Source organism: Centruroides sculpturatus, unplaced genomic scaffold (assembly GCF_000671375.1).
Source record: "Centruroides sculpturatus isolate CEXI.00-Female unplaced genomic scaffold, Cexi_2.0 scaffold281, whole genome shotgun sequence".
NCBI classification, from domain to species: Eukaryota; Metazoa; Arthropoda; class Arachnida; order Scorpiones; family Buthidae; genus Centruroides; species Centruroides sculpturatus.
Genome location: NW_019384696.1, coordinates 367035 through 395018, shown reverse-complemented (window position 1 = coordinate 395018; position 27984 = coordinate 367035). Strand labels below are relative to the sequence as shown.

At 30.5% G+C, this 27984-nt stretch overlaps 4 protein-coding genes across 9 annotated transcripts in view; 2 read left to right on the top strand and 2 right to left on the bottom strand.

Annotated features, from left to right (window-relative positions):
* Positions 1–235: 235 nt before the first annotated feature.
* LOC111627449 lies at positions 236–10470 on the bottom strand. 6 transcript variants are annotated; one of them, XR_002757008.1, is made up of 3 exons: positions 6638–7268; positions 5958–6008; positions 236–1627 (listed from the first exon to the last, which is right to left on the bottom strand). XR_002757008.1 is itself a non-coding variant. In XM_023371019.1 (2 exons), exon 2 carries the CDS (start codon positions 1588–1590, stop codon positions 991–993), a length of 600 nt encoding a protein of 199 aa, XP_023226787.1. In that variant the 5' UTR covers positions 1591–1627; positions 10402–10470; the 3' UTR covers positions 236–990. The 6 variants fall into 6 exon arrangements, 4 of the variants coding, with proteins under 4 accessions (XP_023226787.1, XP_023226784.1, XP_023226786.1 ...); XR_002757007.1 differs by having other exon boundaries at positions 5917–6008; positions 6638–7261; XM_023371019.1 differs by lacking the exons at positions 5958–6008; positions 6638–7268 and adding an exon at positions 10402–10470.
* Positions 10471–14718: 4248 nt separating this feature from the next.
* On the top strand, positions 14719–16452 carry LOC111627447. Its single transcript, XM_023371014.1, has 2 exons — positions 14719–14991; positions 15195–16452. The coding sequence occupies exons 1-2, from the start codon at positions 14736–14738 to the stop codon at positions 16409–16411; spliced, it is 1473 nt and encodes a 490-aa protein (XP_023226782.1). The 5' UTR covers positions 14719–14735; the 3' UTR covers positions 16412–16452.
* A 7-nt stretch (positions 16453–16459) lies between these two features.
* LOC111627448 lies at positions 16460–18005 on the bottom strand. Its single transcript, XM_023371015.1, has 2 exons — positions 17651–18005; positions 16460–17576 (listed from the first exon to the last, which is right to left on the bottom strand). Coding segments are annotated over exons 1-2 (921 nt in total). The 5' UTR covers positions 17653–18005; the 3' UTR covers positions 16460–16657.
* Positions 18006–20010: 2005 nt separating this feature from the next.
* The window catches only part of LOC111627446 (integrator complex subunit 5-like), a 13364-nt gene continuing 5390 nt past the window's right edge, over positions 20011–27984 (top strand). The window contains exons 1-2 of the mRNA XM_023371013.1: positions 20011–21028; positions 24282–24472. Of these exons, the coding sequence (XP_023226781.1) occupies positions 20107–21028; positions 24282–24472 (1113 nt within the window). The 5' untranslated portion in view covers positions 20011–20106. The remainder of the gene's footprint in view (positions 21029–24281; positions 24473–27984) is intronic.

Below are 27984 nucleotides of genomic sequence, written 5' to 3'. Positions count from 1 at the left end.
ATAACAAAATCTCATAACAGATAGCGCTACATACAATTTTATTTATTTTGATTAATAATACAAATGTTATTTTTAAAATAAAAATCTCATAAGAGCCGGGAAAGTTACGCAACTCGTTGCTAGATTTTTTTTCCCTTGTTGTTGTTGATTTTCAATATTCTTCAATTGAGTCAAGTGTTGTATATATTATTTCTTTGGCTGTTAAAGAAAACAAAAACAAACACTATATATAACACTTTTGAAGTTTTTTAAGCAGAGAAATAATGTTTATGAAAAAGTGTTTACTCAAGCCACCTAAAGGAATTGGTGATTCCACTTGAGATCTCAATTCTATATTTAGGGGAATCGCTGTTCTACAGTAAAGTGTTATATAACGAGTGCAAAATGATCAAAAGTATAAAACTGATGTGATAAAATAATATTGTATCATATTTAACAATTTATTTTATCATTTCTGTACACTTTGCACTAGAGAATTCCATCAAAATGATCAAAATCACTATATTAAAAAAAAAATGTTGGCTCTCAGCTTTTTGGGGCAAATATCAGAGCTCTCAACTGTGATTTTGAAAAGAGCGATATTGCTCTTTTCAAAATCACAGGTTGAGAGCTCTGTATGGTAAAATATACGAGAGCAAACAGCGCAGATCGCATTACAATACATCCTCATCTCGAGTAGACCTGACAAAAAGTGATTTGCTGTAAATAAATTTGAATTAGTCACGTATATAAAACTTTTATATCAAAGATATAAGCATAAAAGCAATTTAAAACTGTTAGGAAAGCGATTTGATTTCTTCCAGTCGAACATTCTCTCTCCCATAGAATATTTTATACAAAAAGTATTTATTAAAATATCCGATATTTAAATTTTTATTAAAGTAATTTAAATACTTCATTACAATTTTGGCAATCTTGGTTATTTCATTTAAAGAAAATTATATATTTAATATCGTTAATATATTAAAGTTTCTTCAAAACTGATGCCGATTATAAGCGAAATGTCTTCATAAAACGCAATTTATAGTAAGAAAAATAGGTGTCTTTCTTCACAAAAATAACGAGATGTAATTGGCGATTCATAATCAGTTCTGGAAACTTTTGTCCGCATTCGGTTTTAGCTTTGTGTTTCTCTAATTCCGCCCAACCGTCGAATTCTTTCTCGCACCCATGACAAAACGAATCGTAAAGAAAAGCGGCCCAAATCTTTACTTTTGTCCTACCCAGAGTAAACTTATATTTAACACAGTTCCATATACTGCAAACTGTCTTGTTAGCGTGTAAATAAACGTCGTATTCTCCTCCGAATTTCTTGCCGCAGTGGCAGCAGAATCCTCGAATTTCGAAAAATCTTTTTGTTTCAAAGTCTTTCCTGATCATTTCGTAAAGAATATCCAATTCTTCCGATTGATCTTCTTCGAATTCTGTTTCCGTTGGTGGCAGATTTTCTCTGTATTTCTCTACGATTTTTTTCAGTTTTTTGCGCGACTGTTTACCTTTGAATCCTGGTTGAATGGGTCGAAAGGATGGAAGAGTCATCCTTGCTGCTTTACTGTTTTCTTGTCCTACGTGATATGTGGTACAAGACATTGGTTGGCGAAAACGAAGCTTTGTTTAAACCAGGATGCTGGAAATAAAAATTATTATTTGTTTATTTCTTCCAGGAAAGGTAAATAATGATATTTCTATAATAAATTTTTATTCTCTATTTCTTAGTGTATTTTGAACAATATAATTCCAATGTAAAACTACGAGCGTTTTTTCTGAGACAAGATTTACATAAAAATAACACATAATTTACATAAATAAAACTTTTGCATGGACTTACGAAAGACGAGTCTTTAGTAGCTAACTCGAGTTTCAATTAGCCAAATTTTGTAATCTACAATTACGCATTAATCTAACATTGTAAGTCAATTCGGCATTATTAATACTGACCTTTCAATTTTCAACAAAATCAACTTTCCCTTCAACAATTCAACAAAATTCCTTTTGCTAACATAATCTGACTCTAATAATCTTACATACAGTGAAGGGGTCGTCGAGAGCTTGTATGGAGCGGGCTCCCATTGCTCCTTAGTGAACCCTTGCCATACAATTTTTCGCGGAATCCTTCTTCCCATATCTTTATTAGTTCTTCCCCAAATTTAGTACCATTCCGGTTGTCAGATCGAGCTGTACAGTACAAGGCTTTCAGTAGTGTAAGTTTAATTAAGACAACTCTGTAAATTTATATCAATAGTATTGATATAAACAAATTTACATACTTAACTATTTTCCGTAATTTTTTGTACACGTATCAATCATTTGTACATCGAAGGACGTTTTGTAAAAACAAAACGTCCTTCGATGTAATTTGAATAATTTACATTACATATTTTATAGATAGAATATATAGATTTAGTATATCGAGAATATTGCTAATTCATTATAATCTAGATTTTGACAATGATTCATATTTACGGTTAGCATTTCACTTTAAAATGATTCATTTTTAAGTGACTAGGTATTAATTTAATAAGAAAAGTTCTATCGATACATTCCCAACACAAACAGATATTATAATAGATTTTAGTGTTGATTTTTAAAAGAAAAAGTTAAATAAATAAGCAATATTTTAAAATAAATTTAAAGGCAGCGCAATACAGTAATTGGCAACTGAAGAGTGACAAATATCAATAGATCCAAGTTCGTATTGACGAGATTTGGCAAGTAAGCTATGTTACTACATAAAGAACATTTTAAAAAGTTGTGAAAAATAATAATAATTCATAACTTGAAAAATAAACTGCATTACTTTATCATCGAAATCATTTATTTATTATGTCTAAAAGAGAGCTCAACTTCTCAGTTAATTCTTGCATCCCTCAATTACAATTTTATAATTTAATTAACATATAATAATTGAAATAAATAATAATAATAAATTATTAATCCCTATTCTTTTTAAACCGGATTTAGTATTACCTTCAAAATAAACAGTCAAGATATATACTTACATTTGTTATATTATACAAATATAATATTCCATGTAATGAAAAAGGAGTGAAATTACTGTAAATCTATAATTTGCGGGATGTTGTTATTACCATTTTTATTTTATTTTATTTTTCATAAAGCGATAATCTCTTCTGCAATCAATCATCGATATTATTATTACATTATCATCTAATTATCGTCGGTGTGATTAGATGTTAATATAATCACACATATAATTATTGTTCCATAAATGAAACTATTGAGTTCTCAATTATAAACATTATAATTAGATTTGGTCCGGGTGAAGATAAAAATTTAAATCAGTGATCAAATTTGGAAAATATCAGGAAGAATAACAACATCCTTAAATTGTTACTGTAATACACAATGCATATTAAATTTATTTATTTTCAATTCGATAAAATCATCTTGGAATTTTACATTTACAGAGATTCGTCACGATTTGAATTTTATAAATTTATTATTATTTAAAATTAAGTGCGAGAGAATATCGTAAAAAGAGACACTAAAAGTTTCCATGGCTCTGCTCGACTTTTTTGGAATCCGGACAAGAGGTTAAATTAGGCAGCAGGGGCTGTCCTAATGATTACTTACCTGGGAAAGATCCTAAATCAGGTAATGTAATTCAGAATCTGTAATTTATCTCTCGTCTCTTCTTTCGGAGACGAATGACGTCAACACGAGAGACGGAGACAAAGGCGATTCTGATCACTCGCAACGATATCGTCTTTGCTGTTGACCTTACAATTCTACTAGATTGATTTTATATGTCGGGCTGTATGTGCGCGCAACAGAGTACAGAATTTTAAAATGCAGAGTACAAAGTTATAGAGCACACGGTAAAAAAAAAACCTTGTGGTTTTGACAAAGACACGCTTTCATTTCGTTTTATAAAGCTTTTACGGGTTCTAATGTCAAAGTGTCTTCTCAAAAAAATATATATATGTTTTTGTTTTCGTCACCTAAACTTACGCTACCGTTATTTATTTTTATACTTAAACTTTAGCTAATATGTCGGCTGAAAAAACAGAACTACCAGTCACGATTTTTCCTTCTAGCTCCGCCAATCTAGCTACAGAACTGATGTGTACAGTACTTAGTTAAAGAGAAATTAAATGACAATATTTCGAAAAATACTTTGAGAGATGGATTGCTGGAAGTAACGAATAGGATTAACAGGATATTCAATGGTGCGGTAACTGATATAGAATCATTTAAAAACAGATGTAGTCAGTGGCACTCCCGAATGAATGTAAAGTGGCCGCTTTAAAAAAGATTAAAAGCTTATCTCCATCTCGAAATACTCATTTCCAAGATGGAGAACTTTCTCCAATACGTAACATAATGGACTAAGTAAGTGTTTAGCCAATCAGAACCAGGTTGTGTTGCAGACACAATCTCGAAGACAAGAAACGATTACCAGAATACGGCTCCAAGAAGGAAGTCCGATAATTTTCAATTATACTACGATATAAATCATCTCTGCTTATAATATCTCTGAAACATGTTTATATTTCTAATAGACATATTAGAAGTTGCATTAAATGTTCAATTATTTCGCACACTTCACTCTGGCACACTCTCACACTCTGTCCCACTGTGCACTGGCGTAAAGTTTCAATTCTGTCCAACAGAGACATTGAATTACAAATGAACTGGATCAACATGAATGACGATGAAGAGGATGTCCCGATTCGCATTATAAAAGAAAAAAAATCACGACAATCCCGCGGATTCTCGTGTAACAAAGGGAAAGTATGGCAATCGGTCAAAAAATGGCCCTCGAGATTTTTACATTTTTGGACTTAGGGCACCTCGAAACATCAAAAATGAAAAAACGGGATTTCTTCTGTATGTATGAATATGAATGTATGGGATGCACGATTTACTTCACCATTTTGAAGATTGATAACTCCTGTGTCTTTTGTCGAAAATTTCTGAGATTTTGCAGGAAAGTTTGTGTATTAAATGGATTCGTGCTATTAAATGTTGGTGGTTGAAGGTCCCGGGGTGATAGAAGGGGTCGTATGTCATATCTCGAATAGGGTTGACGTAATGAAGATTTTACTCGTTATTAGCAATTACAATTTTTTCTTTTATAAAACTCATACCTACTTTCAAAATTAAGCTTTTTGCCATTTTATAATTAATTAATTTTATAAAAAGTTTCTTAATAAAATCTCGTAACAAATGGCACCATACACAGTTTTAAATGCTGCCGAGAAAGTTAAGCAACTCGTTGCTGGATTTTCTTATATCACATCATTCTTCACAACGGTAAGGCGATGTGTACGACGAGACTATCCAGTTGGTACTCAACTGGAGTTAACCAAATAAAGAAAGCCTTAATTAATGATAGAAAACAGATAAGTACAATCTATTTATTTAAAATCTAAGAATAAATTTTCAGATATTGTGTTAAAAAGCCGTAAATATTGATAGCATACTTTCAAAAACTTATTTCGATCTGTATCAGAATCATCTAAACTAAAACAAATATAACATTGACACAAATAAAATGACAAACAAAAATTCAATTAACCTTCGACAAAGGCCATCTTCGGATGTTTAAATTTTATAAATCTGAAAGATAGATTTACAAGAGAGAGAAAACAATCCAAACACATAAATGAATTTATCAAATTTCTAAGAAAAAAAATATTTATTTTACTGTTAATAAACTGATTAAATTATTAATTATTATTTATTAGATTAAAACGCAAAAATGAAACCTTGATCTTTTACCTCGACACGGATCTTAAAATTATTTATCTACATTTAGTGATTACAATTGCATACATTATATGTTCTATTGATAGCACAAATGATGATAAAATATCGTCTAGAAATGTAAAAATCATTTTGAATTAAAGTAAATAATTATTTGTTTTATAGAAACCCATGAAATAAATTTACTTTAAACGTGTTATTCTCAGAATATTCACCGGAAGTCGTACCATTTACATTCCTGTGGTTCTCCATAAAATTTCTTCATATAGATATAGAAACTATTAATTTAATCAAGATATATACTTACATTTGTTATATTATACAAANCGAAATTTGAATATTTGAAATACTATCAGAATATTTTAAATATTTAATGTAGAAATAATTTATTTATTTCGAATCATTATTTATGTCTTATATTAATGCTTAATAATATATATATATTTCTGTTTTAAAAAGACATTTTAATTGTTTATCACTAAAACTGTTTAATTGTTTTTTAACGTTAGCGAGGAATTAATATAAATTTAAGCAAAATAAACCATTCTATTTAGTTAACTGATATATAATCAGATATTGTTAATATACTATTTTGCTGGTCTGACCTTTTTCCTTATTAAATATAATTAATATAATTTTAATTAAGTAGAATGGGGAGAAAGTGTTTTCCTTTTTGAATTTATATTATAAAAATATAAAATATTATATAAAACTGGAAGATATAAACTTAGTGTAATCATTACTTATTAAGCCCCCTTAACCACGTGTTTCGATTTATATTGAACACGTCTACCGAACTTATAACGCTCAGAAATGTACAGTACACATTAATACTAGTCTATCTTCAGAATTAATTACAAAGAGAAACTCAAAAAATTCGAAATAGAAACAAAACAATTGCACTAACCTGTAAATTGGCAACAGAAGAGTAACGAACGTACAATGACTTATATCGACGAAACACACAGTTCAGTCTGAAGTAATTTTGATACTGTCAAAGAGGTATTTGTTTATAATCATTTAGTGAATTACCCACGTAGAAAAATTTCACATATGGCAATCGGATATTATAAATAAGCGAGAAATTTATAAACACGCGCTAACTAGCCAGACATTTATCATTAAAATGTGTAAGTTCTCGTCATATAATGGGTTTTAAAAACGTGGAAGAGTAGCGATCATCCCTTTTTCGAACAATAGAACCTTCTCAATTGACAAACCGAGTCACATTGGTAGAGTAATAAATGCACGTTTATGTGACGTTGAATTGGCTCGATGCCAGTTCTATCAAACACGATAAATAAATAAATGTTATCTAACAAATCGCTCGCTTCGAATCTAACGTTTTGCTTCTTCTTGAAGACATTATCGTGAATGAAAATTAAATTGTTAAAATTAAAAGTTAGGTTAGGCTATAACTTCGAGAAATCTGATCCAAAATAAATTGAGGTAATTGGAGACGTTTTCAAATATTATTGTTAAAAAAAAAATACCTAAAGTAAGCATAAGTATTCTAATTCTAACCGTAAGTGTAAATTATAAACTATTGTATTATTTATGCAATGATTATATCATTGAAGATTAATCAGTTCCGCATTTATTTTAAAATTATATAAACAATAGGCTATAATTCTATTGACACAACCGTATTTTATTTTTAAAATATTTTAAAATTATTATTTGTCTAATTACGAAATTATCTTCGTTACTTTAAAAAAAATGAGATAAAACAAAAATAAAAATGATCGTTCTTTTTACAACTCTACTTTTATGACTGGTATAAAATTTTTTTATTGTGACTGTATGAAATTACTATATATTTTGTTGGTCACCTCTTTAGTATATTACATCGTTCAAATTTTGTTTTCGGCAACATAACCTCAATTTATCACATTAAACTTATGAGAAATAGAAGGTTCTCTGCACCACTTTCAAGGAACTAATTAAGTTGTTTCTTTTGTAAGATTTATAGATTCATATATATACACAAATGAATAACAAACGGAAATGAAAATATCATATAAAAATCTACAGATTCATTAAGAAATTTTTAAGAAAATACATATATGAGTATACCGTATTTAAGATTCATTTCGACGTTTAAAATTGAATTTTCGGGGAAAAAATTAAATAATAATTAGAAATAAACTTATTAAAGAGCAATAAACGTTAATAATATTTTTAAAAATATAATATAGTTAAGAAAAAATGTAAAATACACAGGAAATCCTATAAAATTTTCATGAACAAATTACATACAAATTTTTCAAGAGTGACAAAGAATACTCAAAATTTATTCCAATTTTAAATTCAGCAAACATAAAAAAAAAGTACCCTTAAATTCAAAGTAATTCGTTATTATTATGAATAAATACTAATAAATACGAAAAAAGGAGAACTTTCCCGTAATCAATATTATCAATATTATTGATAAAATACGAAAACAAAAATAACAATAACATCAAAGAAAACAATTATGAAAGAGCCTATTTAGCTGCAAATGTAAATATCCACATAATACATTAATTTATAGACGAGGAAGTACTGTACAGTCGACCCCCTATAAGATTGTTGATTTTTCCGTTTTATCTGAATTACATGTTGTACGAGTCACTTAGATTTTACAAATATGTGAGCCATTCACAGCCCGGCACACGTATTTGTAAAATCTAAGTGACTCGTACAACATGTAATTCAGATAAAACGGAAAAATGAACGATCTTATAGGGGGGTCGACTGTAATTATAATTAAGGTCGGGAATTTTATAAATGATAATTACTAATATAATGAATATTTATGCGTGCAAAATATTAAAAATATACAAGGACATAAAATTTTAGAGTGATCGATTGCATCGATAATATTAAAACAATATATATCATATGATTTGTCGTTAATGGAAAATATTAATTACACTGTTTTTTACAATTACTCAAATTTTAAAAAAAAATGTATGAAGTATTACTTAAAAACTAAGGGATAAGTTTATGGGAATTTATCAAAATTCGTGTTGCAGCATTAAAATGCTTTTATATATAAAACTACATATCTTAAAACATTATACATTGAGAGTTACTTGCAGTGACTCCGCGCCAAGTGAAAAAGTCACTGATCAACTAAATAGAGGAATCAGAGTTGCCTATTTTCGGGAGTCAATTTATCCACGTCCCGAACGCCTATAGTAATTCCGAATATCTCATTCGAAACATGCTTGTTTTCTTGGTCAGTGTACAAAATTTCAGGTATTTATATAAGGGCATTGTCGAAATATAAGCAATCGAAATCACAAAAAAAAGCTGTATTTTCTTCTTCATCCGGCACTGTAGACGCTCCAAGAGAAAAATCTACTGGCTCCAAAAAGCTCAAATTTTAAACTTAAGTCTTTCTCGTTGTCAGTGAGGTACTGGCGAAACTTCCGGGTCGATAGGTCAAAGTTCGCGCTTGTTTCCCCATACAGCTGCTGCTGTTATGGTTTAATTTCATGTTTATAAGGATACAGTCGGATGGAAATGTCCAGCTTATTTTTACCAAAGAAAAACTCCTAAGAAAATAAATTTGACTGTTATCCAAATTGTCATAATTTTTACTTGCGTAATTGTTTTACATCTCGGATGTTTTTGTTTGAACATTGTAAGTTTTTAAATTAATTTAAATAACATTCTTATTTAACTTTTATAAAAATAAGAAATTTAAGTAAATATAAATCAACGCTAGTTTAAAATATCCCTAATTACAGGTATTAGAAATGAAATAAACAAAAAAATAATGTTGAGCAATAATAATATAGTTTATAACAGCAATATTCATTTATTTTACCTTTAATCTTAAAAGTTAAATAAATGTAAATGGAAATATTAATTATCATGATAACTAAGAAAAGAACTTCATCTAAATTCTTTAAAATACAGTATTAAGATTATTATTTTATTTAACGTTTATTAAGTTACGTCATAAGGTTGGTCAGTTAATGGAGTAAGGCACATCATAGGGTGAGAGCTTGTATTGGCTTCAGCTAATATTACAAACTAGGAGCTAAGATTTATTTTTAAATTCTCTGCCCTGCGAATACTGGAAGAGATTTTTTCAGGTCTTTTAAGTTTTCAGTTTTCATAGGTAAGGAACAGGACCCGATATATCCGGGCCCTGTTCCTTACCTATGAAAACTTGAAGATCGTCGATGACATATTCCTGATGTTTCTATGCCCAAATTTCTAACAAATCAGTCCAATTCAGGTTCAATTAAGATGCAACACGATATAATAATAAAATAATATAAATCTCATTCCAAGGTATTCGCAAATTATCCTGTGTTAGGCATATTTATTTTTTTCACAAACAAATTTCTATTTATATAAATACCATTTTATTTTAATTAATTCGACGAATTTTACATTTACAGTATGTGAAATAATTAATCCTATATAATCCGGAAACTATTTGAATATTTCTCAATATACGGAGTGAAATAATAACCTACAAGGAAAATTAGTCAGCTGAATCGAAATGAAAAATTTAGTAAATATTTAGTAAACTTTTTTGGAGGAAGATTAGAGTAAAATTTAGAATTGAAGAATAGAGCTATTATTTTAAATGATATTTATCGTATAAAGCAAATACTCAAATATTTGTTCACACTATTTAGGAAAAACTTTAGAATACTTTAAGCTTACCCTTTGTACATTTTGCTACGTTCTACACAATAATTTTCCTCGAGATATGAATTTTATTTTGTAATTACGTGTAAAATATTTTTAGTTTCCTTTCCCCAGTTAGAAATTGCGTCATTAAACTACTATAAACTCATTTTCCACCTGATTGCAAATTTATAAAAATTTAATGTATTAGAAAATTTTTTAATTTCTTTTTTTCTGTTTCATATATCTTCTTTTTTTCATCTAACAACAAATTTAGATTCTTCAGTTCTAAGTAAAATTTTAATAATAGATTTATATTAAAAACTTTAATAACTAGTAAACATGGTAGATAGACCTGTATTATAATTATTTTACAGATTATATTTGAAAGATCTTATAAAATTTGGATTTAAAATCTTACAATTTTTCTTTACATAATCACTAACTCGTTAGTAGACGTCCAACCATTTTACGGTATATTAATTTCATAATGCTTTTTTGACCATTATAAATACAGTATGACAGTTTTTGTCTGTAAGAAATACAGTAAATCCTGTCTTTAATGATATAATTGAGAAGTGTGTCCGTTATTGCCTGTAATTCATTATATCGAATGTGTTTTTAAAAATATATATTAATAACGAACTTATAATGTGCAGCATATATTAAAAAATATTAATAAAAGAAAGAATTGTCTGAAATTAAAGTAAACTTGACGAAAGGCACAAAACAAATTGAAAATTACAATATTCTAAAATCCATGGGCAAATTTGAGATAATACGCATGCTTACTTGAATAAAAAAAAATTATATCGAATAATGGAATTTGCACTTAATTTTGTACGGAGGATTTATCAAATTCTCGAATCGTGTTAGAGCGAAACTGTGTTGCACTGTACCTGTATATGCAGATCGCAACCAACTGTTAAACACAAATGCGCTGTAAGTAGCCTATTTAAAATCCTCTCCTAAACCATGAAAGTTAGGAGAAATAATTGCAGCACTTCCGATATGAGGGCGTGCGAGGTTAGACTCGTACGATTGTTCGAACATGGATCATGTACCCTAGATGAAACTGATTCTGATTGACCATATATCACATTTTTTGTTTGTCCCATACATCGAGAGTCACTGCTATAACTCTCCATGTAAAGGAATAACATTGAAATTCTGACTATGTATAGAGGAATCAGTCTTGACGAGTTTCGGAGTCAATTTCTCCGTCCCTTCCCCAAAAACCTATAGTAATTCTGAATATCGCGTTCGAAAGAAAATCATCTTAGGTAGTGTGCAAAAAATTCAGAGTTTTCTATAAAAAAGTTGCCGAAATATTTGTAATCTGTATTTCTATCTGCAAGACCAAGTTTTGAACTATTTACGAAGACAATAAATTGCACCAACAAACTTTAAATTTTTTTCTTGGAAATAATTTTTCAATTGAAATCAGATCTAATCAGATACGAACAAGTGAAGTAACAAACTAATTAACAAATTAAGAATAAATTAATAATAAAATATATTTATATTGCTGAAATACTTCGAAGTGAGACTTTTCTCTTAAGATTTTTAGTTTTTATTTTAAAACTTGGATTGTTATTTCAAGAAATTTTGACAAATTGTACATCTAGTCCGAAAACACCACATTTAAGTTCGTGGATATGTCGAAGAAACAAAAACAATAGACTTTACAAAACTGATACACAATGGGATCTACGTAAAGATGTAGATTTTTCTAAGACATCTGATCAACGACTGGAAAAGAAGCAAAAATATCGAAACCTGTTATCATATACTGTCAAGGTAGAACCTATATCTCATTCAAAAGTGAGTATAATCCCAAGTATTCTGGATTATTTATTAACAAAAACATTCAATGAATACAAATAATAAAGATGGGCGCGCAAAGAGAGTAGGATTTTTTAAAAACATCTCTCGCAAAGTAATGCCTAATTTTTATAAACGAACAATGCTACCATCGACGAATTTGCTCGAATCTAAACATATAGAGTTAAGAAACGAGAAAATGAAAGAATTAGATGATCTCATCCTCAACGAAAACACGCAACTGTCATTTACAACAAAGCTAATTGCAGCCAATCCAGAAAGCTCATTTATCAACGAACGGATAAATGGCGATATTTTACATTAATAATGTCGCTGTCGATTCTATTCTAACAATGTTAATATTTTTTGGTATGTTAATTCAACGACAATGGCAGAATCAGTCCACGCAGATGAGAGGTCGATCACTCAGACGTAGATAAGACAGCATCCAGAAATGGAAACCAGATGTAATTCTCTCACCCAAACTCGGCGAAGAACCATTGTTAAAACAAAAAGAAATTGTAAAAAAAGATCAATCTAGTCGTTCTTCGCAAATTCATACACAACCATCATTTCAGAAAATCCAGAGACTCATAAAGAATGTAGACAAAGACGAAATTGAACTACTCAACTTGACTTTACGGAACCGAACGTATGTCCAGCCAATCTTACAGCGCTGTATATTTTTTTGTTCACTGAATGCGCCTATTGTTACGTTAATTTCACATAAACTTAATTTTTAAGTGTGGTCCACCAGTGGCCAAGCGGTACAGTTCCCTGACCACTGGGTATTTAGTCATGGGTTCGCGCCTCACCAGGACGGGCTGGCCACGTGGAGTTTTCCGGGTTTACTCCACGTCTGTAGCACCGGGATAGGGGCAGTTACCTTTAAAAAGTCATCCCCTAGGCAGATCGTTCAAGTTTTGCGTTGCCGTAAATTAACAAATTTTTAAATTGCTTAAAATCAGTCATATCATAATTAGTCATTTTGTTACCTTTACTTGACAGTCAATAAAAACGAAAATCGGTTTAAATAATAAAATTACTTACTGATTATTATATAATAATAACTCGTTCCTTATACCAGAGACCATGAAAGTAGAATACATCGTACAGTACCTGGGTCCAGAGTCAAATAGAGCGCCAGGAAGCCATAAAGAGCTGAAAATTTCTTGGGAACTCAGAAAATGTTTGCAAATATTTTGTGAGAACTAGCATCCACATTTTATGTAATCCCACGTAGTTTTATATATCGTAATTTGTAAATAAAGGTTCTCGTCTTTTCTCCCGATAGCAATCAATTCTGATTCTGTCACTTGATGATCAGCCTCAATTTCTTCCAACCACAAGAACTTCGGGTGCAGTGCTCAATTCGAATTCCACTTGGACTCACTGCTTGAGCTCTGCTGTCCTTTTCTGTGATTATGACTTCCTTCCTCTCTCGTAAAGGGAATCAGAGGGATAGAAGATCATCACCTGGTCAGGCTATTTGTACTAACCATAAAACTTTCCTCCTGAAGCAAACAGTCGCGCAGAAAGTCATAATAAAAAAGTAAAAGGTCATAAATAAATAATGCACAACTTGAAGATGACTTTGACTCTTACATCTTGTGAATTAAGAAATAACATATACTGTATTTAACTGTTAAAAATAATTTTTAAAATCGTCGTGTTAACAAAAGAGAAACATAAGTTTTACGTCTCGTTGGAAACATTAGGTTAGTTTCGTTTACGAATTTATATTAAATAGTTGTTTTCGCTTGCTGTTTTGAGTGCTTTTATTAATAATAACGATGGACAATAACCGCAAAGGTATGTATTATAACGTTTATGTTTTATTTAACAAGCGCGCACGACTGAAGAAAAGGAGTCTGTGTCAACAAGAAAGAAAAATATTATCGATAGATATAGAACTAAAATTGGACTTTTGGATACTCCTAAGTAAGATTGTGGAAATACCAATAATGGTAAATAGACTGGAAGATTTTTTTTGAAATTCTACCATTACTGCAGAAATAATTGGAGTTAACAAGAACCTAATAGAACGGATTTCAGTTATATTACAGGCACTTGCATCCGGCTAAGAAATTGATATATGTAAATTCGAACCACTCATGAAGGATACAGCGGGGTTATATATGATTCTTTACCATTGTTATCCAATGCCAGTGATTTTTTACAAAGTTTTAATACACAGATCAAAAGTTGAATAGTTTTGGTATTCCAATAGGACAATTGTTCAATGAAGTACAAGAAGCTAGGTACAGAGAATTCAAAAAAATTTCGAGTTGTTTCCGAAAAACTTGTAGACTAAATAAATACTAATATTGATATTTTACCTAATCTTTTAATGTCTTCAGATCCTACCATTATAAATCTTAGGCTATTGGGTATAAAGAAAAACTCGTTAAGTGCTAACGCTTTAAAATTATTAAAATAATCAAACGTGTCGCGTTTTTCACCGGATGCTCGCCCTCTGGTGTTTAAAAACAGAACTACTCTATCTGAGTCATTTGAATGTTCTTCGTATATTGTCAACAGTAAAGATGAATAGCAAAAGTAAAAGTAAAGCTTTCTGTTGTGTTCCAAATTGTAATTCCAAAGCCACACGCGATCCCGATATAAGTTTTCATGTATTCCCACATGAAAAACAGATGATTTTTCGTAAATCAGAATTCGGAGAATCTCAGAAATGTAACCGACGGAAAGAGTGGATTCGACTGCTAAGAATTGGAAAAAAAGTTACGAAGTATATGGTAGTATGTTCGAAACATTTTACTCCTGAAGATTATATTTTGTCATGTAAGTATGCTATCGTGTTTTTATAAATATGTTTAGATTATTGTAATTCGATAGTATTAAAAAATCAAACTGAAAAAGATTGCATAGAGTCTAAATATAAAGTAATTTAGTATTTGTATTCATTTTTAACCTATACTATAGGATTATCTTCAATAAAATGTAATTCTATTCAAATTGTGAAATAATTCTTATTTATACTTTAGCATATGCATGTAAAAGAAGACATTTAAAGAAAACTGCCGTACCAAGTTTACTTTTACCAGAGAGCAGTATTTGTACAAAAACATGTTCTAAAAGAATTAAAAGAAATAAGTTTTCAGAAAAAACGTATCAGACAGAAGAAACTTCCCATGCAATTGAGTCAGAAATCAGTGATAGAGAACAAATAGAAGAAACTTCCCATGCAATTGAGTCTGAAATTAATGATAGAGAAGCTGCTGAAACACTTTTAATGTTATGCAATTCTAATTATGATAAAAATTTAAAATGTCACAGATCAGTTGGCATACAAATATCCACTGCAGAATTTTTGGTAAATATACGTAATTTCATTAAGACAGAATCCCAACTAAATTCCATTACTGGTATACCAACTTTTGAACTATTTAATGCTATTGTTAAACTTTTTAGTGATGTATGTAAAACAAAACAAATCAGTAATACTAATTTTTCTTTTGAAGATAAACTTTTTATGGTCCTAATCAAAATGAAATTAAATATTTCTTTTTCTGTTATATCTATATTTTTTCATTGTTCTGTACCAACTGCAAGTAGAATATTTTACCCAAGTGTGAAAATTCTTGCTTCCGTACTTAAGTGTGCAATTGTTTGGCCATCAAAAACAAATATTTTAGAAAATATGCCTAAATGTTTCGACAAGTTTCGTAATGTAAGAGTAATTTTGGACTGCTCAGAAATTACAGTGCAGAGACCAAAGTGTTTAAAGTGTCGAATACGTTGCTACTCACACTATAAAGGTGACACAACTATAAAATTTTTAATAGGTGTTTCACCAGGTGGAATTGCAACATTTTTAAGTAGTGCATATGGAGGCAGAACTTCTGATAAGGCAATCTTTGAACAGAGTGATATCTTAAATTTATTAACACCTTATAGTGACTCAGTGATGGTTGATAAAGGCTTTTTAATTGATAAACTTTGTTTAGAAAAAGGAATAGAAGTAATTCAACCACCATTTTTGAAAAAAAATAAACAACTAAATAAATGTGAAGCACTGAGAACAAAGGATATTGCATGTGCCAGAGTGCACGTTGAAAGATTTATTCAGCGAATTAAACAGTTTAAGATATTTTCAGCAAGACTTCCCTGGAAAATGACTTCTGTTATTGATGAACTTTTAATTATTGCAACAGCTGTAGGGAATCTTTCTTCTCCTATACTGTCAGATGACAAATTTTAATTCAAAATTACCATATTGTAAATAAAAATTATTTTAATAATTGTGTAATTGTTTATATTTTTAATACATTATCACACACAAGATTTTTACAGTTGTCATTTAATAAGATATTCATACACAAGATTTTTTTACAATTTTCATTTAATAAGATATTTACAAGATAATCTTTCAATTAGAACATCCATGTTAAACAAGCATTATGTATTAGAAAAGAAAAAACTTTTTAAATGTTTATATACTTTTAATCTACTCATTACTTTCATTAACTAAAAATGGAAGCATTTTATTAAAATATACTTCTTTTAATATTGAAATAAATTTATTTAAAAATTCATCATCTTTTTTTACTTCAAAAGAAATAAATGAATTATCAAATGATGAATATATAACAAAATCACACACTGGCAAATTAGTTATTAGTAACCCTAGCTGAACCTGACCATAATATTTATGTCTCTTTCTTAATTCAACATTTTCACCATTAATTGTAATAAATTTCAATGCATTCTTTTGAATTAAGGCTTGAATAGGTTCATTCCTTCCCTTTACTGGGCACTTTATTTCTAAAAGAGAAGTTGGAATATTTTGTTTTATTATTATTCCATCAGGAGTATATCCTAACCATGGCAAAGCTGGTGAAATAATCAGGCCAAATTCTACAATTCTCTTGCCAGAATGTGAAGAATACAATTCTCTTGCATCATTTTCATGCAAGAGGCCATATGCTGTATTTTCATTCCCCCCAAAAATATTGCGCTTTGCAAATTTTTCATTCCAATTCGGATTACAATTGAAATGGTATGTATAAAAATTATAGCATATACTGCCTGTAATTCTTTTGTTCCTCTCGTTCTTCCATAATATTTTATTTACTTTACTTTTCACACAAATTCTCTTACATTCTTCATTGGTGACCATAACTTTATTTTTATAATAACAAATCAAACTTTTTGGCAAATCTTCTAAACCAATATCTTTAAAAGTTAATATTAATTCTTTTTTTATAACACTTGTATAATACAATTTATTATAATTAAAAATTCCAATTGAACTAAAATTTTGAATGTGGGAGAAAATAGCATTGACATTGACATCATTATTCTGATTAACTCTGTTGATATCTCTCTTTATTTCTGATAATGATGCAAGGCTTTTCCGTCCTTTCCTATAATAATAATAATAATAAACTTAATATATTATACCAATCATTTCATATAATTTAAAACAGATAAAACTTACATATGTTTTGTTAGTGAAGAATTTGGTGTAACTTCTGTTAAAATGTTTAAGCATTTTTCGGGATCAATATTTAAAGCTAGTCTGCTAATATTAGATCCAGTATGGCAAAATTTCTTTATTGGTATTATTTCGTAATTAGAATGGACATTTTCTTTTAATCTGTTCCAAGAACATTCCAAGTCTGTCTTAGATAATTTCTCAAGTCCTTCTATGTTATTTCTAAAGATAATGATAATTCATTATTAATTAAGCAACTACCCAAACTTTTTTCATATATTAATTTCTATAATTAAATAAATTCATCATAATTTTAGTTATTTATTTATTGTTACAAAAATGAGGTAAAACAATAAAAAAGCAAGTGGAAAGAATGTAGCATAATAACTAAAACGTAAAGAATTACTAGATTACGATATATTGAATCTAGAAATGAATATAAACATTAAATCTTAAAAAAAACCTAATTAATTAACCTTCAATACTAATTAGCTACTTATATTACACTAAAATACGTACAGGCCTCGGAGTCGCTCACTTTTCTCACTTGTACTCACTTTTCTGAAGTATCCTCTTTTCTCACTTTTTTGGTCATTTCCACGTGTTTAAAAATTAGGAAGATGTGGGACCAATCAAAAATAGTTTTAAAGCCAGACGATCTGCCGTATNAAAATTCATCATCTTTTTTTACTTCAAAAGAAATAAATGAATTATCAAATGATGAATATATAACAAAATCACACACTGGCAAATTAGTTATTAGTAACCCTAGCTGAACCTGACCATAATATTTATGTCTCTTTCTTAATTCAACATTTTCACCATTAATGGTAATAAATTTCAATGCAATCTTTTGAATTAATGCTTGGATAGGTTCATTCCTTCCCTTTACTGGACACTTTATTTCTATTGATAAAAGAGAAGTTGGAATATTTTGTTTTATTATTATTCCATCAGGAGTATATCCTAACCATGGCAAAGCTGGTGAAATAATCAGGCCAAATTCTATAATTCTCTTGCCAGAATGTGAAGAATACAATTCTCTTGCATCATTTTCATGCAAGAGGCCATATGCTGTATTTTCATTCCCCCCAAAAATATTGCGTTTTGAAAATTTTTCATTCCAATTCGGATTACAATTGAAATGGTATGTATAAAAATTATAGCATATACTGCCTGTAATTCTTTTGTTCCTATCGCTCTTCCATAATATTTTATTTACTTTGCTTCAACACATATTCTCTTACATTCTTCATTGGTGACCATAACTTTATTTTTATAATAACAAATCAAACTTTTTGGCAAATCTTCTAAACCAATATCTTTAAAAGTTAATATTAATTCTTTTTTTATAACACTTGTANAAAAGTCTAACGAAATAGGAATAACGATGACGTCATTCTCGTTTAACTCGTTCGACTTTACGAACGTACCCAATGTCAACTTTACATTCCAAAGATAAAGCTTTTCTTTTCTTGTTTGATGCAGAAGAATTAGTTCTACTTCGTTTGGATGATATAGTAGAGTCTCTCGAGTCTCCGTAGATATAACAAACACAGAAATAAATAACACAAAATAAATTGTAGCTATATGTGGATTCCGCGCGACACATCCGAAGATGTAAGCCGAACAATAGTGTGGGGGGAGTGAGTAATCAAGGGTTGCGTGGCGCTCAAATAAAAGACGAATCGACGAGATTTGAAAATCGCGTAAGTCGGGGTATTACTATAATTCATTTTACATTGGCGACTAACAAACGACCCAGATAGAGTAGCCATTTTATAAAAATACAGCGTTCTCTATAGTTCATGAAAAACGCGATGACTCCCGAATCAAACTTCGAATGTGACTTTGATATGTAACTTTTTTAGCTAATATGATATGTAAATAACAGTAATTAATAATGTTTTTATTGTAAAAAAGTTTTACAAACCTACATAATTAATTAAGTCCAGCTGGAATTGTCAGAATTGCTATTGTTCTCTCGCATTTGCGACACCTTTTATCGTTAGATGTGGTGGTTCTAGGAAATCATATCCTTAATAATCAAAGTTTTTAAACTGTAATATTTGCTTACTTAATTCATTCAATATTGCCAATTCAATCAAATAAAAACAGTTGAGTCGTAATGAGAAAGTAGTAAAAAACAAAGACTCATCACCGGCTTAAACCGACAGCAGCTTAATTAAAGCGGCTCACTATTGCAAACAATGTTTATTATTGGTTTAGATAATTTATTAATATTTTATTATTAATAAAATGCTAATTATAATGAACAAACTGTAATAAATTTTGTTATTACTTTTCATCTCGTATTTATTTACATCAGAAATGACAACAAAACGATACTCATCAGGTGGCGCTGGCGAACGAAAATACGATCGGTCCACCATTTGTTTATTGTAGTATCACGTGTGTTTTGTTAATGTTTTAAAATTCATGGATTGAAGTAAATAGAGATGGCTCTATTGAATCCTGAACCTGGCAAAGAACATTTGAACGCCCAGAAGGATGTGGTCCTTCAGGAATTAAGGACTTTTTTGAATGGTGCCACTCATTCGGCTAAAGTTCGTAATGTTGATGTGGCTCGATCTGCTATTTATTTACTTAAAACTCTACCGGCGGCTCGAGATGCCGTATTGGAACATATGTATAACCTGTTTGACGAGACTGTCAACAGTTACGTGTTAAAGTATGAACTGGAGGATCGTTTAGTAGATTCTTTAGCAGATGATGATGTAGTGGAAGAGATACACGGAGTTTTGTCTCAGTTTATTAGTAATGGACCGGATTATTGGGCTTCTATCATATCTTCTTGGGCCTTAGACCTTTTAGGTTATTTGAGTAGTAAATATGCAGATAAATGTGTAGCGCAACATGCTTCCAACTTACCTAAAGTGCTACAATTTTGGATGGCTTGTAAGCCCACCAGAGTTCTTATTGAGATGACTACCCAGTGTTTGTCTACTGTCATTGGCAGCAATCCGGATATGTGTATTGATGCGTTGTTGGAAACTTCGGTGCAACATTCTCCTCATTTTGATTGGGTAGTTGCACATATCGGTTCGTGTTTTCCTACTACTGTCGTAACTAGAGTTCTTGCTTGTGGTCTAAAAGCATTTTGCCTACCTCAGGATGCTGTTGATGATTCTTCTGGTTCTGGAAAACATGTTTCAAAGATAGCATCTGTTGTTGGAATCTTGGGCCATCTAGCTGCACATCACAGCGATGATATCAGAAAGGCTCTTCTCTCATTATTTCATGAAAGTTTTTCTGACAATCCTACTAAAGAACAACTTGCTACGGTTCCATTTTTATTGCATCTGGCATCAATGTCAGAAATGCTGTCACATGTTATTACTTCAGAATTTGTAACAGTGGGTAAGAATATATTTTAATATAAAGTCAAATATTTAGATATACAAATGTAATGATGAATGAGTTATTTTCTTTTTTCTATTCATTAAAAACTTTTCATAAGAAAATAATTCCATATATTCCATTTCTGCAAAGCAATACAAAACTGTCATTAAACAAGAATACATGAAAATGAATTTTCATAATTATCTGCTATTTGAAAATATTCTTTATTCTCAAAAAAGCATGACGTAGCATCAATTTTATTATAGCACAGTCTTTGTTAATATTAATGATAATAAATATGAACAAAGGCCAGATAATTAAGATTTAAAATTACTAAATTAAATAAATAACCTAGTATAGTCAGTGCAGTAAGATTCAAGCTCTGAATGAGGGGTTTTGTACCTGAATTGTAGATCCTCTATACAAGCAAAAAAAGGAATGTATTACTCTGTGTATATTCATTTGAGATTTTAAAAATATCTTGACTCAAAAAAAATATTATTTTTTATAATTATATAGTCATCCAATAATGAATAGAATTTTAAATTTTAGTGAAAATGTGTTTTCCATTTGTTTATTATTTATTCTGAAATAGGAAGAGTATTATATAATTTTATATAATACTCCTATTTCATATGGTTAACTTTATAAAAACACATAAAATAAATATTATTTTAGATAATAATGTTTAGAAATAAAATTATGTGATATTACTATATTAAAATATGAAACTAAAAGAAGAAAATTTCTAATTTCTTCAATACAAAATTAATTGCAAACACTTATTGAATAAAAGCATAATTATATTTGTTCATTATTATATTATAGAATAATTGTGTTAAAATGTATCTTATATTTATAAATTTTGAGGTTTTTACAAGATATGTACAACTTTTTAATGAATGAGAAAGAGTATACTAAGTTGAGCAAAAACCATGAATCTATAAAATACCTATTAAATACCACTTTATTATAGAACTTGAGGAAAATCATGTAAATATATTGGATATATTTGATATCAGTTGAAAGGTGTTAAGATTATATTGTTTATTTCGAGTGTTTTGCTTAGAACTGAACTTATATAATTAAATATGTAAATGCCAGAGTTTTGGCCCATAACTTGGTTAAACTTTTATAGCCCAAAAATCTAACATTTATATATTTAGTTATTAAAATGTGAGCTTACATCATGTGGTCAGGAAAAAACCAGATTTTTTCAATATAAAGAAAATGACAAAAGATATTCAAATGAAATTTTTTGTTTTATTCAATGTAATCTCCTCCCATGTCAATACATTTTTAGGATTGCTCATATAGCCATTGAATATTCTTCCGAAGTTATGGTGCTGAGGATGCTCGTCACATTCTTCTGGAATTCCTCTAGTTCCATGTTGTGCTGCCACTTGAGCACCAGTTTCAACTTGGGGAATAAAGCGAAGTCTGCTGGGACCAAGTCCAGTGAATAGGGGGGACAATCAAGTACAGTTATGTCTTTTTTGGCCAAAAACTGGCATGCCTTGAGACAAGTGTGGGAAGGTGCATTATCATGCAGAAGGATTCAGTTTTTGGCTCGGTATATGGCAGGCTGTACTTGGTGAATTCAGACAAGCAGGAAGACATTTCATAACACCAAGATAGTAGTTCCTGGTACCTGTAGTGCCAGGCGATACTAACTTGCAGTGAATTATTTCCTTTGTGTTAAACATGATGATGAGAAGCATCATGACTTGCAATTTCTGCAGCCTCAATTTCTTGGGCTTTAGTCTGTTGGGACCAAGCTGCGCAGTGCTCTGTCACGGTTTGTACTCGAAACACCCATGTTTTGTCACCCATCACAATATTTTGCAAGATCTTGTGATCTGCCTCAACCTCTACAACAAAATTCTCAGAAGCAGCAATTTGATGCTCTTTTTGCTCTGCAATGAGTTTGTGTGGAACAAACTGCACACACAACTTTCACTTCCCCAAATCTTGATGAAGGATTGTCCATCTTCAATACCCCCAGTCTCTGCAATTACCAGATGCTGTATGTCATGTCCTCAGCCAGAAGCTGATGGACACGCTTGATGTTTCCAGGAGTTTGCGCAGCTTGACTTGTCCCTGGACGAGGATCATCTTCCATGCTGTGTCAGCCTTCACAGAAATGCTTGTGCCACTGGAACACTTGCATGTGACTCAGAGCTTGTCTCAAACAATTTCTGGAGTTGTTCACATGTTTCTGTGGCTGGCCTGCACTCCATCACTGCAAATTTGATTAACAACCGTTGCTCTGTTTTTGAAGATTCCATTTTATCAATAATGTATGACACAATAACATTACCACGTTTGGCAAACATGTTACAAAAATGAATTGTGATATTTAAATGCAACAACTTCCATAGCAATGACAAATATCCCTGCTTTGAATAAACCAATCAACACATTTGTGCTGTCCTCTATGGAGCAACAGTAGCATTAATCCGATTTTCTCCCAACCACACAGGGTAGATATAACTTATATATGAACTCTAGTTATTATGTAAAATAATTGTTAATGACTTTTGGATATGGATATCAATGAAATAATTCCATGTGCATCCAAGGTATGCTTAAAAAAGTTGAACAGCTATTCAAATGAAATTTATTTGTAGGACAGCAATGGGAATTTATTGGGCTACAATTTTTTCAAATTGCAGTCAAATAAATAGACATTCTTTTCAAAACATGTACCATGTAATTCTAATTTAAATACATCTATATAACATCAAATTTAAAATGCACTTTTTAAACATGTTTTTGAACTTAAAATTAGGATGATAATTTTTGAAGCAGTTCCTCTNTAATAATCAGTCTTAATTTAAAATAAATATAGATTTATTTCCTAATATTTCTTCCAATTTCTGTATTTTGTTATATCAATTAAAACATATTTTAATTTAGTCTTAATTTATTTATTACTCTCTATGTTGTTTTTACAAACATATCATCAATATATTTTTTTATACTACTAAAATTAATGTTTTATAACAAGAAATTAATTCTAATATAGTAGTTCATAATCTATAATGAAATTTACAGTGAATATTTAATATTGATAGTAATAGGTTAATATTACTGCATGTTTTTGCATATTAATTAATCAATCAACAAAATATTAAAAATGTTGTGAAGTTGTTTAAGACAATAACTTACTTCTAATCTGTTCAAAAGTTATTATTTAGCTGTTTGATTAAAAAACTGCTAATAGATTTGATATTTAATATAAATCTAATAGAATACTTTTTAATTGCAGTAACACCAGAATTGCTACAGAAATTATCTTTGCAAGTTAATCAATGGAAATCCTCTCAAATTCCTGGCACAGGAGGACTAATACAATTAATCTTACATTTGCTATTAAAAAGTAATGAAGGAAGTAAAGTAATTAAATGTTTGTTGAAAATAGTTACCACTATGGATTCCAGCAATCCTATTAATAAAACAGTAAGTTATATCTTAGTTGTTTTAAATAGTTACTAACATCAAATACTGATTTTCAAATAAGTTATTCAGCAGTAATATTGATAATTTTGAGATAATAAAGTTATTACAGTAGAACCTCGTAAACTCGGCCTAATGTGGACCGAAGGGTGGCCGAGTTTGTGAAAATGCCGGGTTATCGGGAATGGGGTTAAAACATTCTTCTGGAATTCCTCTAGTTCCATGTTGTGCTGCCACTTGAGCACCAGTTTCAACTTGGGGAATAAAGCAAAGTCTGCTGGGACCAAGTCCAGTGAATAGGGGGGACAATCAAGTACAGTTATGTCTTTTTTGGCCAAAAACTGGCATGCCTTGAGACAAGTGTGGGAAGGTGCATTATCATGCAGAAGGATTCAGTTTTTGGCTCGGTATATGGCAGGCTGTACTTGGTGAATTCAGACAAGCAGGAAGACATTTCATAACACCAAGATAGTAGTTCCTGGTACCTGTAGTGCCAGGCGATACTAACTTGCAGTGAATTATTTCCTTTGTGTTAAACATGATGATGAGAAGCATCATGACTTGCAATTTCTGCAGCCTCAATTTCTTGGGCTTTAGTCTGTTGGGACCAAGCTGCGCAGTGCTCTGTCACGGTTTGTACTCGAAACACCCATGTTTTGTCACCCATCACAATATTTTGCAAGATCTTGTGATCTGCCTCAACCTCTACAACAAAATTCTCAGAAGCAGCAATTTGATGCTCTTTTTGCTCTGCAATGAGTTTGTGTGGAACAAACTGCACACACAACTTTCACTTCCCCAAATCTTGATGAAGGATTGTCCATCTTCAATACCCCCAGTCTCTGCAATTACCAGGTGCTGTATGTCATGTCCTCAGCCAGAAGCTGATGGACACGCTTGATGTTTCCAGGAGTTTGCACAGCTTGACTTGTCCCTGGACGAGGATCATCTTCCATGCTGTGTCAGCCTTCACAGAAATGCTTGTGCCACTGGAACACTTGCATGTGACTCAGAGCTTGTCTCAAACAATTTCTGGAGTTGTTCACATGTTTCTGTGGCTGGCCTGCACTCCATCACTGCAAATTTGATTAACAACCGTTGCTCTGTTTTTGAAGATTCCATTTTATCAATAATGTATGACACGATAACATTACCACATTTGGCAAACATGTTACAAAAATGAATTGTGATATTTAAATGCAACAACTTCCATAGCAATGACAAATATCCCTGCTTTGAATAAACCAATCAATACATTTGTGCTGTCCTCTATGGAGCAACAGTAGCATTAATCCGATTTTCTCCCAACCACACAGGGTAGATATAACTTATATATGAACTCTAGTTATTATGTAAAATAATTGTTAATGACTTTTGGATATGGATATCAATGAAATAATTCCATGTGCATCCAAGGTATGCTTAAAAAAGTTGAACAGCTATTCAAATGAAATTTATTTGTAGNTTCTACTGCGCTATTTTAGATGCGATTTTTTGTTTTTATCTGCGTTGTAGTAGGGTATGCCATGAGAATGTACACTAAGAAGGGATTTTTAGAAATTTCCCCGCGGGGGGTGAGGGAGAGAATATAGTTTTCATCGAGTACTTAGGTGTATTAAATTAATAACATTTCAGACATTGTTATAAATATTTTTATCCATTTCGATTTTAAAAATGTTCGAACCGTTTTAAATTCGAATTTGTTATTGCATATTGGTTCGATTATAGAACGATTGTAAACGTTCCAGGAAATTGATCAAATTGAAAATAGTTTGTTTGATTCTCTGCAATTCTCTTCAGCGGTAGGTGTTATATAACAATTACTATGGTTATTTAAATATTGAATGTAAATGTGGTTTGCTTGCAAAACCTCTGCGGACGAAGTCGCGGGTAACAGCTAGTCTGTAATATATTACAACTCTCAATATCATCCCAAATCAATATTCTATTATTTCATATTGTTAGACTTGACCACATAATAAAGCAAAGAAAAATACAATAATATTTCAATTTTTTGTTTATATTGTCATATAATAACATTATTTTTCAGTCTTTTTGTTCACAACATTACTATTGTTCATTTCTAAAGCTATATACAGAGTATTTCACTTTTAAGATATACAGTTGAACCTCACTACAGCAATATTTTGGGGACCAGGATTTTAGTTATACCAGTGTTATTATTATAGTGAAGTCTTGAAATTTAAGAACTGAAATCATTAAGAAAGTAAAGATTAGTTTAAATATTAATCACTACAGTTTAAATAATGTTCTCTAATTGGTTCTGAATTATTTATTAACCAGGAAATTGTAATACATTGTTTTGAACTTTATGTTGTCTTAAAAATTTGTTAAATTTTTTATTTTGTAATTTTGCTTTGTCTTCTCGATTATACTGTATTTTTCTTAGATAAGATTGAACTGTGCCCTACTGTAGATTTGTACAAGCCGTACTGTCCAGCAACATCAGACATCTTCTGCCCACTCTCTACCTTTGCTATTATACTCTCATCTTTTGAAAATAAAAACCGATGCAAAACTTAACAGTGCCATCTGACAATCTTGCAAATACAGTTGTCCCTTGATAATCCGACAGGTATGGGACCAAAGGTGTGTCAGATTACCAAAAGTGTCCGGATTACCGAAAATAATTACATATTTTGCATTATTTTGCTAGCAGTAACTTACAATATTCTCTACTCCAACTGTTCGAACAGAACTACTCACATAAAACACACGAAATGTGTGTCATCGAGTAAGAATTGGATGGGGAGATTCACATCGCAACATGCTTCTGTGCAAGCAGACACGTAACAGGGATGGGTACCTTGATGGGAGGTGCATCGGACTACTGAGCATGTCGGATTAAAAAACGTCGGACTATAGAAGGACAACTGTACTATAAAAGAATTGTTTCTGTCAGAAAAATAAAAGGCTGGAATTACAAGGGAGAGTTTCAAAGTTCAGAGGAATACTATCCAATTGGTATATACCAGGTTGAGTGTCGATGTCAACGTCTCCCATGCTCCAAAAGTTTTGAATTGTTGTCTGAAGATATGGAAAGACCTGTTATTTTACATCACTTCTTGTGTTTGTTCTGTGAGGTGTTTGTTGTCCAAACATAAAAATCTTTCGCGAACGTGTTCGTTAACCAAACTATTTGTTAACCGATCACCCACTGTATTTATATGTATTTATTTCTATGTTAATTTTAATATACTTAATTTATTTTAGTTATTAGTTTCTTTTGCATAGTTATTGTATATTCTAGAAGAATTTTAATTAGTTTTCAAAAACATATATATTTTATTCATTTTTTAGCTTAAGTTTTTACTTTTTAAGTTTCTGTTTGCTTTTTTTTTTTTGCATTATACCATCATCAGTGTTCAGTAGAATTTTAAGTTGATGATTAGACGAATTAACCAAGTAACAGTATTGTAATTTTTTTGATTTATTCTACATTTAGCATATAACTTTATTCTATTTATTAAAATATCTATATATATCTGTTCTAT